Here is a 27,227-nt window from a genome sequence, read left to right on the forward strand (position 1 = left end):
CATAGAGAGAAAAAAAGTCTTTGGTGGATTTTGAAAAGTGCGATGCGTATCCCAAAAGCTCTTTGGGAGAGGGCAATGTTGAAAGGAAAGAAAAAAAAACATTAGCATTCAAGAAATCCTCAAAGTTTAAAGCCGGCTAAAACTTGCATCAAGAGAAAAGGGTCTTTGGTGGATGTTGAAAATTTTGATGCGTATCCCAAAAGTTATTTTTAAAAAGGGCCATGTTGGAAGGAAAAAGAATTCATCGACACTAAAGAAATTCTTAAAGTTTAAGGCCGGCTGAAACTTGAATAGAGAGAAAAAGGTCTATGGTGGATTTTGGAAATGTGATGTGTATCCCCGAAGCTCTTCAACGCCGGAAAGAAAAAGAAACTATTTGCACTCAAGAAATCCTCAAAATTTAAAGCCGCTGAAATTTGCACAGAGAAAGAAAAGGGTCTTTGGTGGATTTTGAAAATGCATCGTGCATCCCAAAAGCTCTTCCAAAAGGTCTCCAAGCCCCTTGACATACCCATGCCCAAGAACCATCAGAGCTCCCAAAGGTCGTTTTCCAAAATCGAGCCAAACCGCACCCTAACTTGAAAAATCCAATTTGACTTTTCTAACTCGAATTTTTTCAGTGTTCGGAACACGTGGTATTTTTTTCCTCGTGAGTTCAACTCGCGTTCTTGACGTTTTCACCGCGTCAGTGCCTATGCAAGAAAGATTCCGCCATCACGTCGGCCTCCTCCTCTTCCTCCTTTTTTAATTTTTCCTTCTTTGCTTCTTGTTGTTGGGCCTTTCCTTTTCGAGCCTTTGAACTCGGATCGCGCACGGAACGATGGCTCCAAAGGTCAATGGGATCCCCGCATAGCATCTCCCCCAGATCCCATTTCCGGATCCCCCATCGCGAGTCAGCGGTAAGATCTTTGCAGGATCTTGCCCTTCCGGATACCTTAAGAAGCGGCCTTTTGAACGGTCCCGCTTTTGACATGAGCCCCACTTTTGTCGAATCCCCCTCCCCACCATTTGATGGCCTGACGAGAGGTTTATATATATGGGAACCCATTGCTCTCAGATCACTGCTTTTTTCCCCACGTAAAAGCTCAAGCTCTCTCTCTCTCTCTCTCTCTCTGTGTTACTACTTCTTTGCCGTTTCTTGATTTCGAATACCTTCTCTGTCCAAGCCTTTCCAAGAATATTCATCCCGAGGTACCCGGACCAAGCAAAAGAAGATTCAGTTTTTGCCTCCTAAAAACTTTGCCCACTTCCCCGAAACGCTCGAAATGCTGTAGTTCAAGAGTAGAAGGAAGAAATATTTAGTCTTTTGACACTGACCCCCCTTCCTCTGCTCTTTCCCCTGCTCTTTCCCCTGCTTCTTCGCAAGCGACCGCGGGCGTTGTCCACTTGCGGGATGATCGAATTTAAAGCGAGCAAGCAATTGAATTTCGCTCTTACGAAGCTCTCCTTCTGGTTCGCCCCCGCCACTCGCCCTCCCGGTCACCTTCTATTCCTTTCCTGAAAGGCACGGGGCTAGCAGAGCAGAGTGAAACAGAGAGGACAAGAAGAAGAAGAAGAAGAAGAAAAGTAAAGGATCGAAGATTTACATGGCTCTGTACGCTCCCAACTCGAGTTTTCCAATTGGGTCCGATTTTTTCAACATGTTCGATACGTTCCAGCGCGATTTTGGTGGGATCAATGGGGTCCCGCGAGGCGGGTCTCTGGTGTTGGACAGTGACAAGAGTGAGCTCGTGAAGGCTCCGGTTGGCGTGATCAAGAAGGGGGTTACGCAGGAAAAGCTCATGGCGGCCATGAAGAGTCATAGCGAGGCTGAGAGGAGGAGGAGAGAGAGGATCAACTCTCATCTCAACACTCTCCGTGGACTCGTCCCCTGCACCGATAAGGTACTCTTCGTTCCCGATTTGCCCTTTTCGCAACAAAGAAAGAAGTTACTCATAGATGTTATCATTTACTGATAAGCAAGTTAGTTTCTTGTCTTCGTCTCGGTTTATGAATTTTGCTGTGAGGGCCAGAGTGGAGACTGGTGGATTGGTTTCAATTGAGTGCTGCATGTTATAAGTTTGTCAATTGGATTACTATTTGGTGTTTCCATGGCAATTTAGCCACTGATTTTTGATTTCGCCATTTGTGCTATACGACTCAAGCATTTGGTAATTGGTGATGCCAAGCAGTGAGAAACTGATATCAACTGATAATACTCACCAGTTAAAAAAAGATAATTCAATAGTTAACTGTCTTTGGATTCAATTAGTAGATTGTTTTCATGTAATCACAGCGTCTGCGGGGCTTTTGAGATTTCCTCAATGGACAGAGGGAATATATTTGATTGGTCCTATTATTTTTACACAGCATGGAGTAGAGGAATTTTCAACCTAATCAGTAGGATGATGGTGAACTTGAGAACAAGGGAATCTCATTGTTGACTGCTGGGTTAGATTGCAATAAGTATGTCCAGGAGCAATGCACAGCACTCTGAAATCTTCTGCCTAATGCCCTAGATTCTGCCTAATGCCCTAGATGCCTTGAGGAGCTGAAACTTCCCGAAATTTGGTTTTCAATTTTGTAGGTCACCTAATTTTTTGCTACAGTTGTTCATAGATCCTGCAAAAAGCACAAGAGGAAAATTTTGCTTTGCTTATAAAGCTTAGATGAAGGTTTGTTTATTGTCTGGTGTATTGTAGTTAGTTTAATGCAAATCGCCGTCTTTTTTCTGCATAACTTGCCAACAGTGGAGAGTTAGGTTAGGTCTGACTTGGCTATCGCTGGTGTCAACTGGGAGGTATTTTATCATTAAGCCCTCTGTGTTGCAACTGCAGCTGGCCATTACACGTATTTAATGGAACTTGACACGGTGCATGATTCACGCAATTCATCTATACAATTGGCGGGATAGTTTAACCGTCGGTGGAGTGAAGTAGACGTCATAGCCTAGTTTGCTCGTTTTCAAATCCTTATCAGGTTCATCTGTATCATGGAGTGAATAGGACAAAAATTAGGCTGCTCCTGATAAAAACAGGCAGAGCACAAGATTTAAGAAAATAAATGCATGACTGGCGATGTCTGTCTGCATATGAACCTTTCTTATTCAGAGACGAACTGGAACAAAATGTCTGAGGTGGATCGGAAGCTGTTCTGCCTAATTCCTGTAGTGGGTTGCAAGTCAAATATTTATTAAGAAATCGAAGCTCTAACTTCTTGGCAGGTTCGAAGTCTATTTAAGTGGAGAGTCATGTGTTTGTTTATTAAGAAGTGGCCCTATAAAGACATTTGCAAAGCTTGAACTGATTTTATATTTGGCTGTCGGCTTCTGATGTCGGTTGAAGGCCATTTCTATTTGTAGATTAATCAATAATTAGTGGGGGCAATGAGTGGGGGCACCAGGCCAACTGTGGCATGGATCACGTCATGGAGTTTACCTTTCCTGGAGTATTATTGCGAATCGTATACGTGAATTCATCCATTGAATAGCAAACTTCCTTTATTTAGTCATTAAATAAAAGATACCAATGGCTATGTGGAAGATTCATTGTTAGACTTCCAGCCTTCAACTATATTTTATGTCCTTCGACGACTATATATTTTCTGTGGGCTCGATCTAACCCGTTCTTTAATACTTCCATCATTACTTTCTGATCTTGTAAGACTAAAATGTACAATTGTGTGAAACATATAATTTATTTGATCGTATGATTGCTTTGGATCCCGACTTTGAGTTGCCATGGCAATATATAGATTCTGCGTATTTAGAGCAGTCGGCTCTCCTCGAAATTTGTATTCTATAGATATGCAGATGCTTTGGTGGTTGACTAAACTATTTCGGGGAAAGAAACTGCAGAAAGTCAACGGATTTGAACTAGTCCTACTATTCTCGTGTCATAATTTTCATTACTGAGGCTGCTAGGGACATCTAGATTTGACTGGATAATCGCTGTGAACTTTGCCAATCTCAATTTCTCTATGCTCACCGAACTTAAATCCTGTTCTTAATAGATGGACAAAGCTACGCTACTCGCTGAGGTCGTGAGCCAAGTGAAAGAACTGAAGAAGAAGGCCATCGAAGCGAGTAAAGGCCTCCTTGTGCCGATGGATGCTGATGAGATAACGGTCGAACCGTGTGGCGACGGAGCAAGAGACGACGAGTTTTCCTTCAGGGCATCCATCTGTTGCGAATACCGACCTGAGCTGCTGTCCGAGATGCGGCGAGCTCTCGAGGTTCTTCCCCTGAAGATAGTGAAGACCGAGATCTCGACACTTGAAGGCCGGGTGAAGAACGCGTTTGTCTTCAGTAGCTCTGCAGAAGAGCGCAAAAATTTCGATTCCGAGGCACGCCAAAGTTTAATGAGCTCCGTTCACCAGGCTCTTAATTCTCTTCGCGACAAAAGTCCCGACTTGCCCGAGTACTCCCCGAGGACGACAATCACGAGCAAGAGGCGTCGACTCACGTCCTTTGATTCGTCGAGTTCTTCGTCCCGAGAGACGAGGTCTTATTGTTAGACACTGTAAATAAGTTCTTTTCTTTTCATCCTAAAGTGATAATTGTAAATCAATGAGATGGATAGGAAACCGGTCAAAGACTCGTGCCTGCGGTGGTCGGCCGGCTGACGTTGCAGCTTGCTACCGGCAATTTAATCTCTGCGGTGGCAACAGTTGTAGTGCTGTACTCTTAGATGTGCAATATTCTTAAGACATGGACATGTCTTTTATTTTGGACTGTTCGTGGTTATGGTGCTATACAGTGTTGTAATTTTTCAGCTAAATTTGTGATAAGTTAATAGCACGGCTTGTCTCCTTTCCAAGCAAAGCAAATTTTAAATGCAATCTCTTCTGTTCTTCACTAATAATAAGATAGAAATATAGAAGTTGTTTCACAAATATAATACATGATGAAATTTAGCCTCTCGTCACGGTCCAACTTGTTTAATTGTCTACTCGGTATCTGCTATGTCGAAAACTATTGGGAAACTTTGAATATGAAAAGACGATTGCATTTAAGCACTGCTGTACAATAGCCTGTATGACAAAGGATCATCTAAAGAGTTTACAAGTTATCAAGTATTGAATGCGAGGTTGCAGGAAGGTTGCTTTCTCATGCAATTTGATGAGGATTTCACTCCCCAATCAAAGTCTCGTGATATATGTTGGAAGGGTCCTATGTGTCCAGTTTGAATAAATCAGGTTTCACGCAATTTGAAGGGTTTTTAGAGAAAGTTATTACAAAAGTACTGAAGTTCAAGAATAATTCTCGTAGATTCCGTTTGTTTTACAAAGAGTGTTATATTTGGATGAAACTTGGAAAAGAAAAGGAATGTACTCCTAAGAACCAGACCTAGGCGGAAGATGTGGGTTCAAGCCCCGTTAGTCTCAACGAAACCTTAGTGGACCTTGACCTAAGCACAAGCACTTGGACCTCAAGCACGTCGTCAAGTATTGGGGCGTTCCACGCACGATTGTGAGTGATCGCGACCCTCGGTTCACCGGACAGTTTTGGACCGAGCTCTTCAAATTGCTAGGGACGAGTCTCAACCTTTCCACCAGCATGCATCCACAGACCGACGGTCAGACTGAGCAGGTGAATGGATTGCTGGAACTCTACCTTCGGCACTATGTGAGCAACACGCAAGTGAACTAGGCCCAGTTGATTGACGTGGCCCAATTTTTCTACAACTTGCAGCGGAACGAGTCCATGAACCAAAATCCGTTCGAGATCGTGACTGGACAGTAGCCGCTCACGCCGAGCGTACTCGCCTTGGGGTATCGAGGAAGTAGCCCGTCCACATATAAGCTCGCTAAGGAATGGGGGTGAACACGTGGATTTGGCTCGGGCATGTCTGAATAGGGCCGTGAAACGCACGAAGAAATGGGCTGACAAAAAGCGACGGCATGTGGAGTTTCAGGTCGGGGACTTGGTGCTAGCCAAATTACACCTTGTCCTTCGGTATAGGAATGTAAACAAATGGTTGATCCGTCGCTATGAAGGCCCTTTCTGAGTGATACAGCAGATTGGAAAGGTGGCGTACAAGCTGGACTTACCGCCCAAGTTCAGGCTACACCCCGTGTTCCACGTGAGCATGTTAAAACCGTTTCATGTGGGCGAGGATGATCCAGATTGGGGCACATCACAGCGAGCGCCCCTTGGGGTGAAGACCTCCTATGATCGGGATGTTGAGTGCATCATGGCTAATCGGATTGTGCGGAAGAAATATCGCGCACCAAGGAAGGAATACCTCGTCCGTGGAGAGGCCTTCCCAGTGAAGCAAGTTGGGAACCCTCCGAGGCTCTGTGGAAATTCAAGAAGCACATCGAAGCATTCCATGCCACGGACGAGACGAGGGCGTCGTCTGATTAGGTGGGGGAGAATGACACGACCCACGGACAAAGCATGATCCAAGATCGTCCGTGACAGGCCATGTCACATACAAGGGGTTGCCCGAGAGCAGCCCACGAATGACCCATGAGTAGAACGAGCAGAAGGCCCATGCGCAGCCCATGAGCGACCTATGAACGATGTTCGAGCAGCCCGTGACGGTTCGGCTGGTCGCATGTTAGACGGACCTGCAACCCTAATCTTGCTTCTGACACACGCTCATGGTCTGCCCAAGGCCTGACGCGCGCAACCCATGGACTTCCCAAGGGCTTGCTGTGTGCAGACCATTGAGTAGCCTTCGAGTAGCCTGTTGTATAGCTTGTAATGATGACATGGATTCAAAATGAATCTTTGGATTGGAGGGACGATCAACGGCTGAGATGCGACCCGCTCTTGTATAAATAGGGATCCCTCTCCAACTTTGTAAATAGTTCATTCACAAGCAATATACTCTCTTTGCCCATTTGGTTCTTGTGTTCGAGCGAGCGTGTGTCTAAGGCTGACTTGGGATCACCGATCCTAAGGCTGCGTGGTGTTTGATCGACCCAAAGAGATCGACCCGTGACAAGTGCTCTAAGAGCACAGACACCTAGCTCGAGGTCCCTTGGCATCCAGGTCATGGTCACCAGAAGCCGAGCGCTAGACCTTAGTGCCCTAGTCCATAGAGGACAAGCTAGAGACTTGGCGCTCAAGCTCGAGTACCCAATACCTAATCCCTAATTCATTAAGCCTAGGCTTGAGACACTAGTACTTGTACTCGAGTCCTTGACAACTGGATTGGGTCCTCGGCTCTTGGGCCTAAGTCCATGGAGTCTAGGTCAGGGTCCATCAAGGCCAAGCCTGAGACCTCATTGCTTGTGCTCAAGTCCCTAGTGCTGAGGCTTGAGACCCCAATGCTTGTGCTTGGATCCATAGTGCTCAGGCTCGAGCCTTGATGGACCCAAGCTCGTGCGCAAGAGATCTTGGGCATGAGAACTAGGGTCTTTGGCCCAATTTGGGTGTATCCGAGCTTGAGTGTCGAGGATGTGGGCATTGGGTTTCGATCTTTCACCTCGAGCATAGGGGATCTAAGCATAGGCATTGAGATTGGCCTCAATGGACTCAAGCTTGACCTCTATGGACATAGGCCTAGGCATGGGGGCTTAGGCCTAGTCATTGTGCTCCTGTGCTCAACCTTGATGGACCCAAGTGAAGGCGATAGAGACCCTAGCATGAGCACCGAGGTATTGGGCCTTGGCCTCATTAGACCTGGACTTGAGCATTAACAATTTGGGCACAAGCACTAGGGATCCAAATCCCTGCACAAGGAACTCAGGCATAGCTTTATCAAACTAGGCCTTGGTGTTGAGGACTCAAGCATGACCTTTGTGGACCCCAACCTGATTGCTAGGAATGTAGGCATGGGTACTAGGAACTTGTTCTTGGCCTTTGTAGACTTGGTCGGACCCAAGTACTAAGGACTTGGGATCTAACATTCAGGTTTCTATGCTCCGATGCAGAGTTTATGGTCCAAGTGCCCATATTTAGTCATGTATTGGACCAAAAATCATTTTCCTAAATTTAAAGATATATATATTACCAAGAAAACATTTTCAGTCGACTCATTCCCTAAACAAACCAAATGCCAAAAAATGAGAAAAATATTTTCCGTGAAACAAATATAACCTTAGATTTTCCTATGGTTGTTGAGTCATATGCAATGTATTTTATTTCTAGAGTCATAAGTACATACGATTTTCATTTATGTTTTGTCCATGGATTGTTATTTTGTCTTCAGAAGTAAAAGGCAGTATTACAACCAAAAAAAAAAAAAAATCCTAAATATATTGCAATTGTATCAATTCAATTCTACTTTTTTTTTTTTCCAATTCAATTTTAACATTTTCCTATTTCGCCAATTCAGTCAACCCGGTCAATTTTAGTTGGCCGACACTAACACGGAAATTTTTTAATAATATATTTATTTATTTTTCAATTTATTTATTTGTATTTTCTTTTTCTTTTTAGTTTTCTTTTTTCTCTTCTTCCTCCTTTGGCTTGCCTCGCCTAGCGGCCGGTGCAAGGAAAAGAAACCAAAGAGGAAGAAGAGAAAAAAAGGAAAGAAAAGAATAATAAAATTCAAAAATAAGATAAAATCTTATTAAAAAAATTGCCACGTTAGTGTTATCTAAATGGTGTCCACGCCAATGTCGGCTGGCCAAAATTGACCGAATGAATTGAATTAGCATAATTGTAAAATGTATAGGATTTAATTGATATAATTACAACAAGTTTATGACTTTTAAGGTAATTTTCTCAAAGGAAAAGGGCATTATCCTAGGATTTGCCTAGCTCAAAGGGTTGTTTCGAGGTGAATCTATAAATTCCTCTAAGGTTTCCTTGACATTAGGGCATTTTGATTAATGAATGTTTTTTTTTATGTATTAATTGAATTGTAAGTTATGGCATGTAACCTAATATGGATTTCTTAGTTGGTGAGCATTTATCTTGTCACACTTGTATTACCTTTTAAGGGTGTGCATGATAAAATTTCTGAACAAAAATCAATTTCTGACCAAATTCTATTTCATGGATGAGTTTTTGAGTAAAGAAACGCGTTTGATATTGATTCAAAATTTCTATTTCTGAAATAAAAATTCATTTGATAACATAATAAAATTTCTATTTTTAAGAGTGGCAACGACCGACGTCTAGCGGCCGGAGTCCGATGTCCAACAACCAGCGTTCGTCATCCGGTGACCAGTAGCGGGTGGCCGAAGTTTGGAGTCCTACGTCCGGTTTCCGGCATCGAAGTTTGGTGATTGGCACGGGCGGCCGAAGTTTGGAGTCCGGCAACCGACAACTAGTGTCCAACGTCTAGAGTTTGACGTCCAATGTTCGACATCAGGAGTTCGGCGATCGGAGGCCGGCGGTAGGTGGCTAGTGGTTGGAGTTTGGAGGTGGGTGGCCGACATCCGGTGGTTGGTGGTGAGCAGCGAACGGTCGGCGACAGACATCCAGTGGTTGGTGGTAAGCCTCCAGCATCCAACGATTGGTGACGAGCGGCTAACGACTCATGGGCGTTCAGCATCCGGCTACCAACGGTTGGCGAAGGGCGGCCAGAGTTCGGTGTCTGGCGGCTTATGTTCAATGGCCGATGATCGGCGGTTGGTGGCCAGGGCCGGTGGCGGGTGTCTGGCATCCCACAAGCGGCAATTGGGCGACGAGCGGTAATGAGAGTGCACGATGAGAAAAATTTGGATTTCTTATTTATGTTTTAGAAATAGAAAAGCTAAAAATTTTAACTTCTAATTTCTGCTCCAAATCTATTTCTGGAATAGAAATCTGTTCTAGAAATAGAATAATGAAATTATGTTATCAAACAGATTTTTGTTTCAAATCTCTTCTTAGGAATAGAAAAACAGAGAAATAGAGAAACGGAAATGTTGTCACGCGCGCCCCGACTGTCCAACCCCTCCGAATTTTCAAAAGTTACATGTTCATTACACCTGAAATTCAGCACCATTGTGCAATCACCTTCAAACTTTGAAAATTTAAAAATACCCTCTAAAATATTGAGTTTGTCATAATCGCTCATTTTTCATTTGCCCATCGCCGTTGATTATCGCCTGAAATGGACTAAATATTCAACCATGCATCATTTCTATTTTTTTAACTTCGTCAACCGCATAATGGATGTTATTCGGGTCAAGAAAAATGAGTAAGTCGTGTAGACGGAAAAACTAATAACTGCTACAATAATCAAAGTTCAAGAAAATAATGTGTAACTTTTTACGATTAGGGGTTATTGCACAACAGTGCCAAAATTCAGGAAACTTTTGAGCGATTATCCGGAAATTTAAACATTTGCTCAAACTGACAAATGTTTTTTACTTGAAAGATCTAATTTCACGCTTATTTGTATCCCCTTGTTACAAGATTTTCGAACAAATAAAATTATTTCTCATAATATATCTAAACATCTAAGAAGCTCACAGGGTTGAGCTTTAGAACTCCAATCCCGGTTACAGGTAACGCCAAAAAATTGGATGTTTAGCTAGAACACCAATTTATTGCATGGATAAGGACCATAACAAGTATTTTAATTTCAATAAACATTTCAATAAATGAAATAAGAACCGAAAAGATTGTTACCGCACTACATTGTCATTTGAAAGTATTACTTAACTCTCTTGAAGAGAAATTTCACTTAATTATTGATAATTATTTAAAAAAATTAAATTATTAGATGAAATCATGACTTATTTAATATTTAACATTAACCTAACTTCATCAATGTCTTTCTAACAAGGAAGGAATTGCTCGTCTTTCTAACAAGCCTTTCGTACAAGGACCAAAAAATAAAATTTTATTCTACCTAAAAAAAGATACAAGGACCAAAAAAAAAAAAAATTTCGATGAAAAAAAAAACTAATCATTTTAAGTGATGTGTATATTCATTTTTGGAAAAGTATTTTCGAAAACATTCACCTATTCGTAAACTAAGACGAAAACTGGCCGAATTTCCTAATTATTTCATCGAAAAATGAATAATTTACAAAATATTTTCCTAGATTTGATTACTTATATCATTTTAAAAAAATGAATGAATGAAAAATATTTATATCATCCATAAAAATAGTTAGATCAACATTATTATTTAATTTGCTGATGAAAAACTTGTGAAAGTAAGTTGCTAATCATTTTAAGTGATGTGTGGTATAATCATTTAAAAAGGTCAAAGTTTGCTTATTCTTATTTGGAAAATGGGCGATGAGAGAAGAGTCTAGAGTGCGAGTCATGCCAACTTGGCAAATTACATCGTGTTAGTTATACACCTCGAGTCATTAAACGATCAGCATCTCCTTTTTTATTAGTTCATTCGGATATTTGGGGTCCATGTCGTGTGGTTTCCAATTCGGGTTTCAGATATTTTGTTACTTTTGTCGATGACTATTCCAAAGTTACTTGGTTATATTTAATGAAAGACCGTTTAGAATTATTTTCTATTTTTTGTGCATTTATATCTGAAATTTATACTCAATTTGGCATGCATGTTAAAGTTATGCGTTCTGATAATGCTAAGGAGTATTTTTCTACATCTTTTTTTGATTTTATGACTCAACATGGTATGATGCATGAATCTTCCTGTCCTGACACTCCTCAACAGAATGGATGGTGTTGCTGAACGGAAGAATATGCATTTATTGGAAGTTACTAGATCCATGTTATTTGAGATGAAAGTACTGAAAATCTTTTGGTCTGATGCTGTTCTAACTGCATGTTATCTCATTAATCGCATGCCTTCTTCTATTCTACAAGGTAGTATTCCTTTTTCCACCTTGCTTCCTAGTGAACCACTGTTTGTCTTACCACCCCGTATCTTTGGTTGTATCTGTTTTGTTCGTGATCATCGACCTGGAGTATCAAAACTTGATCCTAAGGCACTCAAGTGTATGTTTATGGGTTATTCCCGCACTCAAAAGAGATATCGTTGTTATTCTCCATTACTGAGAAAATATTTTGTAATAGCTGATGTTTCATTTTTTGAATCCACTCATTATCATAATGTTTCAATTGACGTGTCTGAATTAAATGAAGACTTGTATGTGACCACCATTCGATCTACTATTCCCAATGTTTCACCAATATCTACCAAGAAACCACCTCCTCTCCAAGTTTATACGCGACGTCATCGTGTTGCTACTAATGCTCCCCACTACTACGTCGACTCATGTCACTCCTCTTGAATCTGATCTGATCTTCCTATTGCTCATCGCAAAGGTATACTGAAAAATATTCCAAAGCCTAATTCTAGATTTTATTTCGTTTATTTCATGAAAAATTTTGGTTGGAAGACAATAATTTACAAAATATTGATTAATCAAACTTGGAGATTTGATTACTTATATCATTTATCTTGCTCGTTTAAAAAAGACTTGAATATGCTCAATGAAACATTTCTCCTGTTGCCAAACTTATTTCTGTTCGTATTTTGATCATCTTGCATAAAATTTCAGTTAGATGCAACATTATTAGCAACTTTCTTTGATGAAAAAAAAAAAATCTTTAATGGTTTGAAACATTTTTTGGAAGTGATGTGTATAAGATCATTTTTCTTTTATAAACAATCAGGAAAACTATTCTTGATATGTTGATGATATTATCATCACGAAAACATTCACAATTTCAAACTAAAGACTCTTAGGAATCACCAAACAAAAAGGTACAGAGCCTAAACTAAGAAAGCAGAGGAACAAGGGGTTAAATTAGTTCTTTGATGGAGGAGAAATTCTTAATAATCTGGATTGGTAGGTAAGCCGGAAAGGGGTTAAATTAGAAAAAATTCTTAATAATCCCCGGTATAGAAGATTGGTAGGTAAGCTGAATTATCTTAGAGCTCATTACTAATGGATGCGGTTATTCGGATATTGAGGAAAGGACCAAAATCAATCTCAATATCATGATAGAAGATCGTTTGTACCTTAGTTGGAATGGAAAAGTAAATAAAGTGTTGTTGCCCGCTCTATAAGAATATAATTGTTCTCCTTCATAAATATTTGTGGATTCGAAATTGATTGAACAGAAACTTGACTCTGGTATAATTCTGACGCTAACCGCGCCGGTGTCAAAAAGGACCCCGCCATGCCGTAGAAAAGTTCGACATCTTTACTAAGTCCTTGGGTTTAGAACAGGCTAAGCATTATTAGCCCAGCTTGAGGTTGAGGGGGAGTGTTAGGAGTAAGAAGGGTAAATTAGTCTCTTCCACATCAGATGTATATATATCAAACTTTATTGAATAATACAAAGTCACAATTTCCAGAACAACAGGCATAGATGACATCAGAAAAAGATCTCTTCACATCAGACCGCTTAACCATGAATCGAAAAAGATCTCGAAACCATGAAGATTAAGCAGATTAGTCTTCCCCATCGCCAAAAGCCATGTCACCATCGCCATCCCCGTAGTCATTGTCGTCTCCTTGGCCAGGTTCAGCATCACCACTGTTGCCATATACTGAAGGAATGGTGTCCACCTCGTTCATCATTGTTTCGTCTGGCTGATGTTCATCCTTTTTCAGACTCATGGTTTCCAGATTTTCATCCGACAGAAATGAGCCGTAGGGCTTGGAAACCTGCAACAAAAAATTTTACTTGGGACTTACGAGATAAAGAGGAGTGCAGAGGAAACAAAAGGCCTCCATCGTGTTTAAGTTAAGCAAACAAGACATAAGAAACATCTACAAAAGTAGTTGTCACGGGGAGTATAAGATGATTTGTTATCGATACAGAAAATATGATTACCGAGCCCCAGGGAATGCGCAGAACTACAAAGGGAGCTCCATGTTTCCAGGCTAGTTAAATGTACAATGGTACACAATGAGAATTCGTAGAGTTTGGTGGAGAGACTGACCTTAAACAATCCGCCACTCTCAGTAGCAGCTTCTACTAGGTTGCCCCAATGTTCATCATTTTTCAATGTGTATGCAGAACCCACCACCTGTAGACAAAGTCAAGAGGTTCCTCGCGCCTGAAGTCAAACAATCGATCTATCTATGTCTGAGATGCACAAAAAACTAATTCCCATATTCACATCCTTACCAGTACGGAAGACCTTGCTCTGGTGATTGCAACATTCATTCGTCTAAAATCCGACAAAAATCCAATACTCTTACTTTTACTTGCCCTAACACAAGAAAAGATCACAACATCCTTCTCCCTACCCTGAAAGAAGATTTGATTTACCCTTTTAGTGATGAGAGAAACAAAGCCAAGGGTTTAATTTAGAATATTTCACAAGAAGAGGCATGCCTCTGAGGGAACAAAAGAGATGGACAAAATCATCAAAGCTGCTAAGAGAAAGGGATAGTATTTTTAGTGCTTTGGCATTACATTCTTTTCACCAAATTGAGAACCAAGAGAAATCAAGAACTGTCTGAAATTAACCTTCCAGCTCACAATTGTCAGTGTAACAGCCTCCATTCTCAGATAAAGGACCTTGCTCCAGCATTAACAAAATTTTACATTTTTAAGAGGAACAAAATCTTAGAGAGAGAAGTGGTGGATGAAAATCCACAAGATTATCTAATCTTGCATGAAAGATTGTGCATGAAGCAATAACCAAAAAGCATTTTTTTTTTTTTATTCTCTATGAAACATAGATATATCCCAGATATTTATCATGAATAGACACCAACTAAATCATAATATTTTCCTAGGAAATGCAAACCTGACAACCATCAACAGTGATTATATCCACCACTTCCTTTGCCTCCTCCTTGAAAATTTGCTTGAAACGATCTTTCAGAAGCTTGACTTGATAATTGTAAGGGGATATAATTGCAAGTCTTGAACTTGACTTGAGCTCAGGATATCTAGTCACCAATTTGAGATACATACTGACAATAAACTCAACTTCATCAATATTCACCCGAGACCCACTACCAGATGGCTGGGACTCTTCCCCCTCATGGATGTCAAAAAAGCAAAATGGCCCAAAGCACCGAAATTCATGCCAAGCCCGTTGTGTCTGAATCTTGACATCTGGCCCATCCTGCAGTTCCTCATTATAGAATTCACGTGAAGGAAAGCTTCTTATCTGTCAAAGAAAGAAGAGACAATTTAGGTAGAATACTATACAATCCAGTAAAAAAAACGAAAATGGTTACGTCAGATCATTGCAAGATAGACAGACCAGAGTCTTTGTTTGTTCCCTTTTTTGTTTTGTGGGGGTTGTTGTTTGAATGAGGAAGTGAGTGAGTGTGCGAGCGCGTGCGCATGCGAGAGAGAGAGAGAGAGAGAGAGAGGATAACAAGATGGATGGAGGTGAAAGGCTCTGAAAATGGAAGCTGATGGCAATGATGCCACCTAAAGAAGCTTAGAGATGAGAGGCCAGGGAAAAGATGCAGAGTTTCACTCACAAGTCTGAATCATAAACATCCCTACGCCTCACTAACATTGTGCATTGTGACCCATTAATAAGTCTCACATGTAATTAAAAACCACTATCAATTAACCTCAGGATGCATCCGGTATTGTTCCTTGAGCATAAGAACAGGATAACCAGCCTTCTGGAACCTCTGGAACAAACTCATGCCATACCTAAAATTGGAAACAAAAAATAAGAAAAAAAGAACGAATGATGAAAATTAAATTTAAAGCAGAGGAATATCCGTTCTAAGATGTAGCAAAGAGGCATAATAATGTTATCACAGAATGAGGCAATCTACCCAAATTTGTTGGCTATTGGAGAAATCACTGTGGCTGGTAACTGTACCGGGTCACCAACCTGAAAAGCAACCAAAGGATGTTATATTATCAACTAAAGCATATGCCTCCGCTAGAATCTGCACAAATGCACATGCTTCTTTATGTGGATGGTGTCCTCATTCAATGAGACATGGGAGGCCGATAAATGTCTAGAATTTCTAAATGTACCAAAGACACATCAAAAGAATTTCTTCTTGAGAGTCAGAGCATCAGAAATGAGCAATTTACCAGGAAAACCTGCTTGCACCCATTAGCCAGTGGAACAAGAGTTGCTGGTTCAACCTAATCAGGAGTATGGAAAGCCAAAGTAAGTTCTTCAGCCATACACCATAAATGAGTCTTTAGAGGTTGAAAGTACATTCAACCCCTTAATTGGACTAGACCCTTTTTTTTTTTGAAGGAGGGTAGTTCAGTAAACCACCAAAGAAGTACATGACTTGGCAATACCATGATAAAGCTTCTTAAATTTGACATTAATTTCTTAAATTACCAAGCTGATGACATGAAGACTATTGTTAAGTTTTCATTTCATATGCGAACATCTTCCTCAGCATATGATTTTGTCAATCTGAATCAAAGGTAATCTGAGCTTTTGAATGATATTTACAGATGAAGCAATTCCAATGTCATGATTAAAGAATAAAAGCTCAACAGAAAATACTTTTAGTAGATCAATAGAACAATTTAACATAATCCTGAAGCATTATGAACTTGGAAGAAAGCACATCAAAATGCATACTGCATGCAGCTCAGATACTTACAGCTTGGGCAGCCTCATCGATGATTACAACATCAAAACCGTGGTTCAGTTTACTGAATATGGTTGACCCACTGAAGCTAAGGGTGGAAAAGACCTGCCATTTACAAAAAGAAAATGAAGAAAAATGACATGGAATTTAACTTCCTGGTATAAGCCCAGAATCCATACAATAGCAGCCTCATCCAAAAGTGCAGCCCTTATATTGTCTGCATCCGTTCCAGCTACTCCATGACTATGTTTCTGTTGGACCTGCAAATGCTCCCCAAGAGTCAACAGTCACCCGAAAATATAGAATAACAAAAAAATTTCACAATCTGAAAGATTATATTATCCAAAAGTTCAACAGTAGAAACAAAGCTTTACTGAGTCACCACAACTGCTCACAATTACAAATATAGGGTTAGAAAGAAGAATCCCATAGTAGGCAGCATTCAGTAAATTTCCTCTATGTAGATATTGAGGGACCACCAACTTTTCTAAACATAAGCTATTAAATGAAGGTTTTTAATAATAAAACATTCTTAACACTCCCTAGCATGTAAGCCACAATTTGACTAAGACTATGACATGGACATTGATTATAAATGAAAAGCTTAATGGGGACTACAAGTTTAAACACGAGACTTGATACTCCACTACCATGTACAAATTGTGGAATGACCGCCAACTTGTGAAAGGATGCAAAGGCTGCAGCTCCCTGCCATTTTAATACTGGAAGAGACTTGGATGAGCCATAGTGCAGCTTGACCCAACAGAAGCTTGTCCCAACCAGTTAAATTGAAGCCAGAGAAGGATTAAAGAGTTTCAGGTTTTCCACAGCATATACTGCATTAACATATAGCACCATACTAGGATCCCTTGATGATCGAAGAAGTCAAAGCCAACTTTTATGGAAGCAACCATGCACGAGGCTGATCATTGATGTTTATATTTCTCTTTTATGTTTTGGATTAGGCTGGCTTCCCAAATTCATGCTGAATATATACAATAACTTCTTTCTCAGGGGTAATGACTTATGATGATATGTATAGACTCTTCTATCAGTGCTTAATGCAGAAACCATATTCAACTTTGAAACTAACAAAGTAGGAAATTCAGGAAACCAAACCTTCATTAGCTAAGAAAATTATCAATAAAAGGAACGGATATAGTTTATTCCAATTTTACTACAACGGAAGGAGGTAGAAAAAAATAGTAGTCCCATCAGGAGTAAAAGTTGATACCCAAGCCCCATTAAGGCCAACGTCAACCATCTTCTAGGCTGTGTCATCTGGTTGAGCTAAGTGCTGAACAATAAAACAAAAAGTTGACTGGTATAGAGGAGCACCCATATGGTGCAACGCCAGTCAAATCTAATTTAATAGATTAAGAAGAAAAAAGTTCAACTGATGGTCTTAGCCTTGTGTGATTAATTATTTTGGCTTAGCTAAGACAGATTCGTTGTCTGATTCCTTATTAGCTTGAGGATGGGACATCCATGATTTAGTGGCTACTACTCCTGCCATAGGCAAACTCCTTGCGGTGGGTGATCTGCTGAGTTAAAGTTTGTTTTCTGAGAGAATTGCTGCTGTTGCTCTAGCAACCCAGATTATTACTAATTTAGCCATTCAAATGGTGGACCTCAAGTTTAGTATAAGTATCTAAACTAAGGAGAGTAAACAGACGTAGTCAGGTGCTCTTGTTATTGGGATGACTGGCAATTCTGATGTGTGTTATGAGTATGACTACCAATACAAACCAAGAGGTCCAATAAATTAAGGGTTGAGTGGGGCTGAAATGGAGATTGGCATGTAAGTGTGCAGTGCTAACAAGGCCCATTTCTCTGTCAATGATGCACGATAAGTTTGGTTCATACAACATGGCTTACAATATCGCATATGTTGAGGCTCAGATTTGCTGGACACAGCAAGATATGCGAAGATACCAAGTGCTATTGTTAATAACAAGGCACAAAACCCAATGTACTTGAGTACAAGGACAGCCCAAAGAAAATATCCTAGAGGTCCAGGATCATGTTCCCACAGATTTTCCTTGCACTAAGCTGGCTGCTTTCTATTTATCCCATAATTCATGATTAGGGTTAAAGAATTTTATGAATTATTACAAATTGCAGAGATCTTCACAGCTTATTGAATTTTCAGGTGCAAGTAGGCGTGCCGATGGTGACTTCAGTGATGCTTCCGCTAAATTTAGAGTACCATACACCCAAATAATTTAATTCCATAAGCTAAATGATCCACAACATAGAAGATCTTATTCCTTAAAAATTCTGCATATGGAGAACTTCAACCACCAGCTTAATATAGATATTGTCAACTAAAGAACAATCCCTTGAAGTGACATGGGAAATTAAATCTCTTCTTCACCAAAGCACAGAAACTGAATTATGATATAGCATTTTCTTGAAGTTGATTGCATGTGTGAACTGACTTTTATGCCCACGCACATTAGCAAAAATAAAACTTGATCAAGAAGGCAAATTAAATAGTCAAGCAAAGAAAGAAAGTTAAATGAGAGACTACAACGTGACTAAACATCTGACATACCAGGTGATCCATGGAAACGGACTGGACAGAGTGATGTGCTTTAAGACCAATGCGCACTATTTTAGGATTATACACATGATCATCTTCATCTCGGATGCCTGAGAATTACATGATGAGAAGAATAAGAAAAGGCAAATTATAATTCTAAGTCAAGGAAAAAAGTCATACTAATAGTTGATGATGAGAGGAATGACCAACAGAAAATTTGACCACATGCATTGGTCTCAAATTTAACATCATTAAGCAATAGATAATAGCAATATCGTACCCCCTTTCCTTCGAGAATGTTTATCCATCTTTTTGACTTCATGATGCACAAGAATGAAATTTTTTATGCCCTAATCTAACAACAAATAGAAGATAATGATATGGCAGTTAAACAAGGATAATCTATCAGAAGGCATTCTAGTTCCCCTCTAGGAATGAAAATCCATATTAGTAACAGCTGTCCCTCACATGGACCTCTATTTACATCATTCTCTTCATTACACTTAACCAAGGATCACAATAACGTGTCCCAAAGAAAATGTGTGAGAACTTCCTTGTTAATTAATGTCAGGCAAAGGTAAAATAGACATGAAACTGATATGATAATAGCAGCTATGCGGAGATAGATTCTTTACCAGCATTTAAAATACGCAACACAATCTCATCAAGAGCAGAGTTCGACGGGGCACATACCAACACGCGCACACGATATTTACGACAGGAGTTAACCACTTCTGGTTTCTGCACAATAGGCAGATGTCAAAAGATTATACACACATGTCAAATAGGAACAACATCAATGCAAACTCTCTTACCAACTCATTTCCAGTGGTTGGATAAAAGCCATCATCGCCATCAGTCGGCAGATTTTCATCTCTAGGGTTGATATTGCTTAACCATGGAGATGCATGTCCCCAGTGAATGTACCTAAAGGTTACATGTGTCACTGATCAAGATAGCAACAGAAGAAAATTCTTTCAATAGCTTCCCTAGCAGTGGCAGGGCCACATTATACTTAGTGGGTTATGCAAGTAACTCGACTGGTTGGAGAGGGAAGCAGTGCCAAATTGCCCCACTCAATTTGTAGAAAAATCTGATACTACCTCTAGTTTTTTAATCACATTGATCTGACCCCACTATCTTTTGTATTTGACTCCACTGAATTATCTAAATCATATTTGACCAAAAACAAAAATGACTGAAAATTGAGATTTCAGATCCCAAACTTTTAGTTTAGGAAACTGGCATGGGTGGTCCCTAAATTTTACTTCACCCCCCCCCCAACCCAGTCCCTGAACTTCAAAAGATCCACTCTCCACTCAGGGGACTCCTTCCCCCCCAAAACTTAAACACTGATAGCTGACTTGACCATAATTTTTCTTAACTTAATGATAAATTTATCATGCTAGTGTCCACATGGCTCACGTTTGGCTTCCACTCTCCCCCTCGTTATTTTGGCCCAAACAGAAAAGAAAGAAAATTGCTCAATTAGGAAAACAATGTGGCAGTCCATGCCATTTGTTTGGCCCAATAAACCTGACGCACTTAATAAAAGAAAAACATTGAGTGAATTTTGGAAAGTTTAGGTATTCAATTGAAAAAAATAAAGTTTGAGGACTACATTAAAGGTAGAAAAAATTTCAGGGACCATCCATGTCATTAGCACTTTTAGTTTTGTGATACTATGGTCTCTGACCCTCATCTACATAGAAGTTTTGTCTTGATCCATACACAATTACTAAATCTAAAGGATATTGATTTTACCTTTTTTATTGTCTACGTCAATTTAGTTCAGGACTTAGTTTAGGCAAATGCAATAATTGTGAAATGAAATTTTCTGCAATTTTAGTTTGTGAAACTCTTTTAGATATAGACATGATAATTGTTGCTTATGACCTGAACGCAATGGTTTTTAGCTTAACCTTGGACCAATGGTCTGGTACTTAGTTATGTTCTTACACAGCTTGATCACAAGCAAGAATCACAATCCATATTTTAAGTCAACAGGGGCATTAGACCAAAAACAAGTGTTAGTTTAGGGGCTAAGATCTCAACTTTCAAAGGATAGGTTCCAAAGTCATCAAAACTTAGAATTCTGGATGAAGTCTCTCTATACAGAGTATGTTATTATTTCCGTTGGTGCCCCCAACTGGCACAACGACCTAGCTTCACCACTGTTCCCTAGCCTCGGGAACAAATGCATGGATATGTTTTCATGTCTTCATGTGTAGGCATAAGTGGAATATTGACATATTTTCACAGAAGATAGCTTATAGAAATATGAATTTGATCATGTTTTGAGCATCAAATGATGCATTTCTGCAAAAACTCTATTCCCTATCATTTAGTCCACTATATCACTATTTTCTATCTGGAATTAGTGGGAGAATATCAAATTACCAATGCAATACAAGGGGGAATTTAATATTGCAAAGGGTTCAAAAGTACTCCAACAATTAAAATGAAGATAATTATCTGCTGATTTGAGATTGTAGAACATATATAAGTGTTGCAATTTGTCCTATCTAAAATAGTAAGGTCGCAATGGGTTAAAAGAGATTCACTAAGGCAATCTCAAGATGTTCTAGTCCTTTTGAAGTGCAAAATCTTTCAACAAGCGGATGTGACTATCATTTTTGAAGAATATGAAGAGCGTCACGGTCATTTTATGGAACGCCAGGGATATCACTGCAGTTTAGCTAAAACAAGAGGGGCAACACAATAATTTATTCTTATAGGTGTAAGAGTTTACATACTCCCATCAAAAGGTCTATTTGTCTCTCCTTGGACAAGTTAAAATATAGTTGGAGGAATCGCATTAGCTTTTTCTTCCATTGACAAGAGAGAAGATGCCCTTCTAACAGTCATGGTTCCACTCTGGTAGACCTGGAACTGCTCGTGGAATAAAACAAACACCCAAACAACTCACTATGCTTAAGAAAACACTTTCTGTCTGACCATGAAGTTAATGTTTGGACTAGTTATCCACTCTTCTTGCCATTTACATTCCAATCCCATACACTAATTTGCCAACCAACATCTAGAGCCTTCAAATGACACATCTCTCCAACACTAGAAGATTCTATCCTTAGATAATGCTATTACGTGAGACATTCAGATTATATTTTCAACACATTGTGCCGACAAGCATAAAGTTTTAGCCTGCCATTAAAACAGCATAACGTTTCATTTAACAGCTGCAGCATCTCTGTAGATGAAAAGTTTAAAACTATAGTTAGAAGAAAATGCTAATTAAAATCAACACGATTGCAGGTATTTGAGCATTAATTAAGTGAAAAGCATCTTAAAAAAAAAAAAAAAAGTTACCAGCATAACACGATGACAGAGAATATATTACTTTTGCAAAATATATCCTCTAAAATAGGTTATATAACTGCCAAATACATACTTTTCATTGATGGGTAATTCTGGTCCACGCTTTACTCCTCGGAGTCTACCTCTGCAATATATGAGAAACACCAGTTATAGCAATGTTAGTGACACAAATTTGAGTAAAAATGTATATTAATACAAGAATAATGCTTACTTTGAGTGCACTCGAGCTGGAATGGCATGCAAAATGGCACTCAGGAGGCCAAGGATAGTCTGAGTTTTCCCTGTTCCAGGGGGACCCTAGAGAAAAATGTACAAGTCCTCCCATGAGAAGTGTTATAGAGACACTGTTTTTCCCACTAGCAGTAAAGGACAGTTAACAATAAACAAAAATGCAAGGTAGCTAGACTAGAGTCAGTCAGTTTATAGATTCTCCATGAGAAAATCATTAGGATTCCATAGTTCATAGTTTTTGAAATATCCCTTCAAGGAAAAGATTGTCATATTAGGACTCTGGACATAATAATTTTCAGGGACATTTAGATGCAGAGTGGATCAGTTCTTTATCACATAGAAGATCTTCATCTGAATATTGTATATTTACAAAGGGCAATAGGAAGAGCTTGTCGAGGTCAAGTATGGAAGCAGCATGTAAAGCTATGGGTTAAACTACGTATAAGCCAAAGATGTAAATATCTATTTCTCGATGAGATCATATCAAATGACATGTGTATCGGAAAAAGAGATATAAAGGTAGTTTGTAATGAGAAAAACCTGTATAAGCACAAATGGCTTCCGTGACAAACCAACCTGCAAATGGCAACTATAGATAATGAATGAGAAACTCTAAAGATGAAAAGCAAAAAGAATTTGAAAAGACTGCCAGGGTGGAGGATATGAACAAAGAGTCCGTCACAAGCACTAAGAAACATTTGAGCAAGCTTTAAGGTGACTTAGTTAACAGAAATAACTTTATTAAGCATTGTCCTGTGTAAGCCTGTCATCCCCTTTCCACCTTATGTAACTGGAAAGGACAAAGCTCCATCCAAACATCCTTTGATAGGTAAAACAATAGGAAAGAGATACTCACATTTATAGCTTCTTGTTGAGATTCATTCAAATTACTTTTGATATAATCCCCCAGAGGTTTGGAAATTTTCCAGGCCTGGTCAGAAGGAGTGGGATTCTTCTCCCCAGCAGCTAGTATTATGTCTTTGAAAGGAAGGGAACTGATATTGTGTACAGCTACATATTCACGAGAAATAGTAGATAAGCTGCAAAGCTGCAGAAGACATCAAATTGATTGCCAAAGATTAGCACATGCATACTTGAAAAAAATCCAGCTGATGCAAAATTTAATTTCAAGATCTATTGGAAGAATTTCCCATTTATCATAGTGTTCCATCCGTTAATTCCAGCTTACAATAAAAATCACATTCAGCTGGACTTGCTCAATGATCATTCCACTTGAAGGCAAATGTCTAAATTCGATAGTTGATGATTACATAACAGCATAGCCAACAAGAGGTGCTCAGCCAAACATATTGACTATTTAATGATAAACTATTGTTATCACTAAATTTAGTGCCATATAAGCTTATAAGGGAAGACACAAGACAACATAGTATTCAGCAATTTCATCTCTTTCAGAACTTCTTTTATTTCCTCCCTCCTTGCTAGCAAAAATAGGGTAAAGAGAGAAAATTAACCTACTATTATTGTGCCAAAACAAAAGACACATCCAAGCCTACAAGTCACAACAGACATCTTACAGATAACCAAATAAAAAAAAGAAGAAGATGAATTTCGGTGTTTTCTAACTCAGTGGTAAATATTACATCAACTCCAATGCCATTTAAATACCACCATAAGAAATTTGAAAATAAAAACCCAAATTAATCGCCCCTCTGTTATATATAAAACCATTTGTCCAAGCTTCTAGCTCATATTACTCCAGATGACCAATATCCAAATTAGGCATTACCCGTGCTTTTTTTTCTTGCTAAACTATAATTAACTCCATTGCCCTTTTCATATGAAAGGCACTAACATCTGGAACTCTGAAAGCCAATGTTTTGATTATATTCAAATAAAGAAGAATAGGATGGTAAATGTTTGGTTCTCCAAGGAGTAAGGTCTGTTGAGCAATGCTAAATGTCACTACAAAATTCATTCCAAATAAATATGGATGATGATGAATAGCTTATCATCAAATAAACCACTGTTTACAACCTGATATTAACGATTAAAATTCTAGCCCCAAGGAAAGGGGCTTGTCCAGGGGAATTACTGTTATTCATTAGATTAAAACCTTTACATGAAAGTCAATCAGAAATTACCCTGAAAAAGGTCAAGAGAAGCTTACAAGATCATAACTTTCAATATCTAGTGTCCAATAAAAGTGTTATCATCATATATATGACTATATATGACTGAAGGGTTCAACACTCCATACAATTAAAAAAAAAGGTAGTTGCCTGTGAAAGCATATTAAAAATGCTTCAATTCTCATCTGTCTACTAGCTTTAAATATTCGACGAACACTCAAGCTACAAAGGCCTTGTAACTGGATTGAGAAGAGTAAAACTACATGCCCTTGTCAAAAAAGAAAAAAAGAAGAGATGATTAAAATTACATGTAACACAAACAAGAAGACAAAAATTCAGGCCTAAACTTCCGATTAATAGAAAAACATGACAAAAGCAATTTTATCTCCTGTTATCAATTGATAACTAATTTCCTCATATAACTCGATGGTCATCTAATAGTTAGCAACGGCATAGGAACAGAAACTGAGAACTCTTCCCTGCTTACCTTCATTATATAAAGGGACTTCCCTCCTTCACTAATGAGGGAACGCATATTTAGCAGCCGAGGACTAGACTCAACCTTATCAGTCAGAATAGGCATGAGTTGTCCAGTCAAATGCATTCGAAGTCTAAGTACAACTAGACAGCGACAGTCACTGTTCTGCCCAGACCCTCCTGTCTCACGTATCTGACGGTGCTCCACCAAAGCAAATGCAAAAATTGTTGGGAGTTTCTTGCCTTCTTCAAACTGCATCAAGCAACATTCTGTGAGAATTAAGTCATTTAGGTATAATTGAAGACATTGTCAAAAGAAACTTTGAATCAATGCTAAATGACTGAAGAGGAAATTGAGCAATGTACTGCTAAAAGCCAAAAGAGGAGTAAATGGATTTGATAACCTTTTCTTTAGATAGCAAAAGCAGATCATTCTGAGATATGGAGAAATCTTTATAAGAGGAGCCATAAGTGACCTCTGGCAAGTGAAACCCATCAGACTCATTGCACTTGGTAACCACTCCATGTTTCCACTCGATAACTGCAAAGGTCCAAAATCACGGTACCATCAACATCCTTCCTCAGAAAAATAGTAATCACCAGAAAGAGAATGGAGGCAATGAGAAAAAAGAAAAACCAGCATCTTCATCACTGTCACTCTTCTGAACAATCTGAGCCTTAATCTCTTCAAACAAAAGAGACTCAAAGGTAGAAATGTAGTCATCGACATCTTTATATGTGTACTTTACTCGCTTTACACTGGGAGCAGTTCCTTCTTTATCATGCTCTTTGCTCCTGCTACCTTGTTGCTATCAAAGTGAGAAAATCAATTTTTGCACAATCAAACACTAGCACGAGAGAGAGAGAGAGAGAGAGAGATACATTGACTTCTTTAAGGATTTGAAAATAGTCCCAACCAAGAATGATTTTGTACAAACGTGAAAGAGAAGCCTCTTCTTGAATCTGATCTCTGTCCACTGCCATCTTTACTTCTCTCTTTACCTAAGTGCTGCTCAGAAAGAGTGCAAAATTCTCAGGGGTTTGAGAGAGAGAGAGAGAGAGAGAGAGAGAGGGAGAGAGAGAGAGAGGTTGATGTGGGTAATTAGGAGATAACCAAGCTGAGCCAAACAGTTATAATGTCGAGCTTGAGCACGACTCAAGTTCAGTCAAGGACAATCGTTTGTGCCGTAACTGAACTCGAAAAGATTATTAATACTATATCTCGCTCGACTCAGCTCAATTACCACAGAGGAGCTGAAGCTTGAAACCTTTTCTCCTCTTTATTCAGCAATACGAAAGAAATGACAGGGCTCACTAAAATTCACGTTTTCATGATGCCTGAGTTGTCCATTCAAATTCCTTTCTTGAACAAGCCAATTATGTTTCCCTACTCAGACCACTAGCAAATGGAAAGAAACACGGAAAATTCCCTACCCTCCAGAAATTCCAACAGTGTTACAGTTCAGCCATTTCTACACTCCAAGAATACTTCTACATGACAAAAAACTACCACCATCATATCCACAGCACCCAACCAGTGCAAGCCAAAGCAGAAAAAAGGGCACTGAATTGGTAAAAAACCCAGATCAGATCGAGCTGTTTGACCTTAAACACGAGTACAATACACAATCATCGCCTCCAAAACACGGCCACCGTGTTCTGGAACAGGGCGACGGCGGCCTTGATCTGCAGAACGCAGGAAACCCAAAAGATTTTGAAAGAAAATGAAGAAGAACAACACATTACCTTGCTCTGCGAGCGAGCGAGCGAGCGAGAGAGAGAGAGGGAGAGAGAGGGGGAGAGAGGGGCTCCGGTAGAGAGGCCGAGCTGAGCAGGACGTGCGACAGCCCGGCAATGGTGGCTTAGAGAGAGAGAGAGAGGACTGGTGGTGGCGGATTGGAGGAGTGGCGCTGGTGGAGGGGTACTTGGTGGTCGGAGGCGGTAGCCGACGGCGGTGGCGGTGGCGGTGGAGGTGGCGGTGGAGTGGCTGTGAGGGTTTTAGGGAGCGTTCGCGCGCCGGAACAATCGGACGTCGCTCAACTCGTCACGAGCTGCTCTCCAGAATGAAAATTCATCGCTAGAGATTTCCAAAAACATTTAAAAATTCTAATTTGATTTAAGGCTGGTTTGTTTGGTTGGTGAAAAATATTTTCTAAAATATTTTCCTCAATTTTCTGGCATTT

At 39.6% G+C, this 27,227-nt stretch overlaps 2 protein-coding genes across 2 annotated transcripts; one reads left to right on the forward strand and one right to left on the reverse strand.

Moving 5' to 3' along the window:
• Nucleotides 1–986: 986 nt before the first annotated feature.
• Nucleotides 987–4,757, forward strand: LOC104445001 (transcription factor bHLH106). Its single transcript, XM_010058777.3, has 2 exons — nt 987–1,883; nt 3,991–4,757. The coding sequence occupies exons 1-2, from the start codon at nt 1,587–1,589 to the stop codon at nt 4,492–4,494; spliced, it is 801 nt and encodes a 266-aa protein (XP_010057079.2). The 5' UTR covers nt 987–1,586; the 3' UTR covers nt 4,495–4,757.
• Nucleotides 4,758–13,245: 8,488 nt separating this feature from the next.
• On the reverse strand, nt 13,246–26,932 carry LOC104445000 (probable helicase MAGATAMA 3). Its single transcript, XM_010058776.3, has 21 exons — nt 26,791–26,932; nt 25,927–26,053; nt 25,682–25,853; nt 25,449–25,585; nt 25,055–25,297; nt 23,331–23,522; nt 23,015–23,050; nt 22,455–22,540; nt 22,317–22,367; nt 19,723–19,834; nt 19,543–19,648; nt 18,920–19,017; nt 16,542–16,622; nt 16,375–16,467; nt 15,842–15,895; nt 15,574–15,632; nt 15,361–15,445; nt 14,574–14,942; nt 13,946–14,068; nt 13,758–13,844; nt 13,246–13,479 (listed from the first exon to the last, which is right to left on the reverse strand). The coding sequence occupies exons 2-21, from the start codon at nt 26,026–26,028 to the stop codon at nt 13,264–13,266; spliced, it is 2,502 nt and encodes an 833-aa protein (XP_010057078.2). The 5' UTR covers nt 26,029–26,053; nt 26,791–26,932; the 3' UTR covers nt 13,246–13,263.
• Between the last annotated feature and the right edge of the window lie 295 nt (nt 26,933–27,227).

The sequence above is a fragment of the Eucalyptus grandis genome, chromosome 5, assembly GCF_016545825.1.
Source record: "Eucalyptus grandis isolate ANBG69807.140 chromosome 5, ASM1654582v1, whole genome shotgun sequence".
Classification (NCBI taxonomy): Eukaryota; Viridiplantae; Streptophyta; class Magnoliopsida; order Myrtales; family Myrtaceae; genus Eucalyptus; species Eucalyptus grandis.

Excerpts from the sequence above, each read along its gene's own strand:
- LOC104445000 (XM_010058776.3), bottom strand. The coding sequence starts at position 26,028 with ATGGCAGTGGACAGAGATCAGATTCAAGAAGAGGCTTCTCTTTCACGT. Across the intron at positions 22,541-23,014 it reads AGCCATTTGTGCTTATACAG|GGTCCCCCTGGAACAGGGAA; the intron begins GTTTTTCTCATT and ends ATTTTTCTCTAG. Across the intron at positions 14,069-14,573 it reads TCACTGTTGATGGTTGTCAG|GGTAGGGAGAAGGATGTTGT; the intron begins GTTTGCATTTCC and ends ATCTTCTTTCAG.
- LOC104445001 (XM_010058777.3), top strand. The coding sequence starts at position 1,587 with ATGGCTCTGTACGCTCCCAACTCGAGTTTTCCAATTGGGTCCGATTTT. Across the intron at positions 1,884-3,990 it reads TCGTCCCCTGCACCGATAAG|ATGGACAAAGCTACGCTACT; the intron begins GTACTCTTCGTT and ends TGTTCTTAATAG.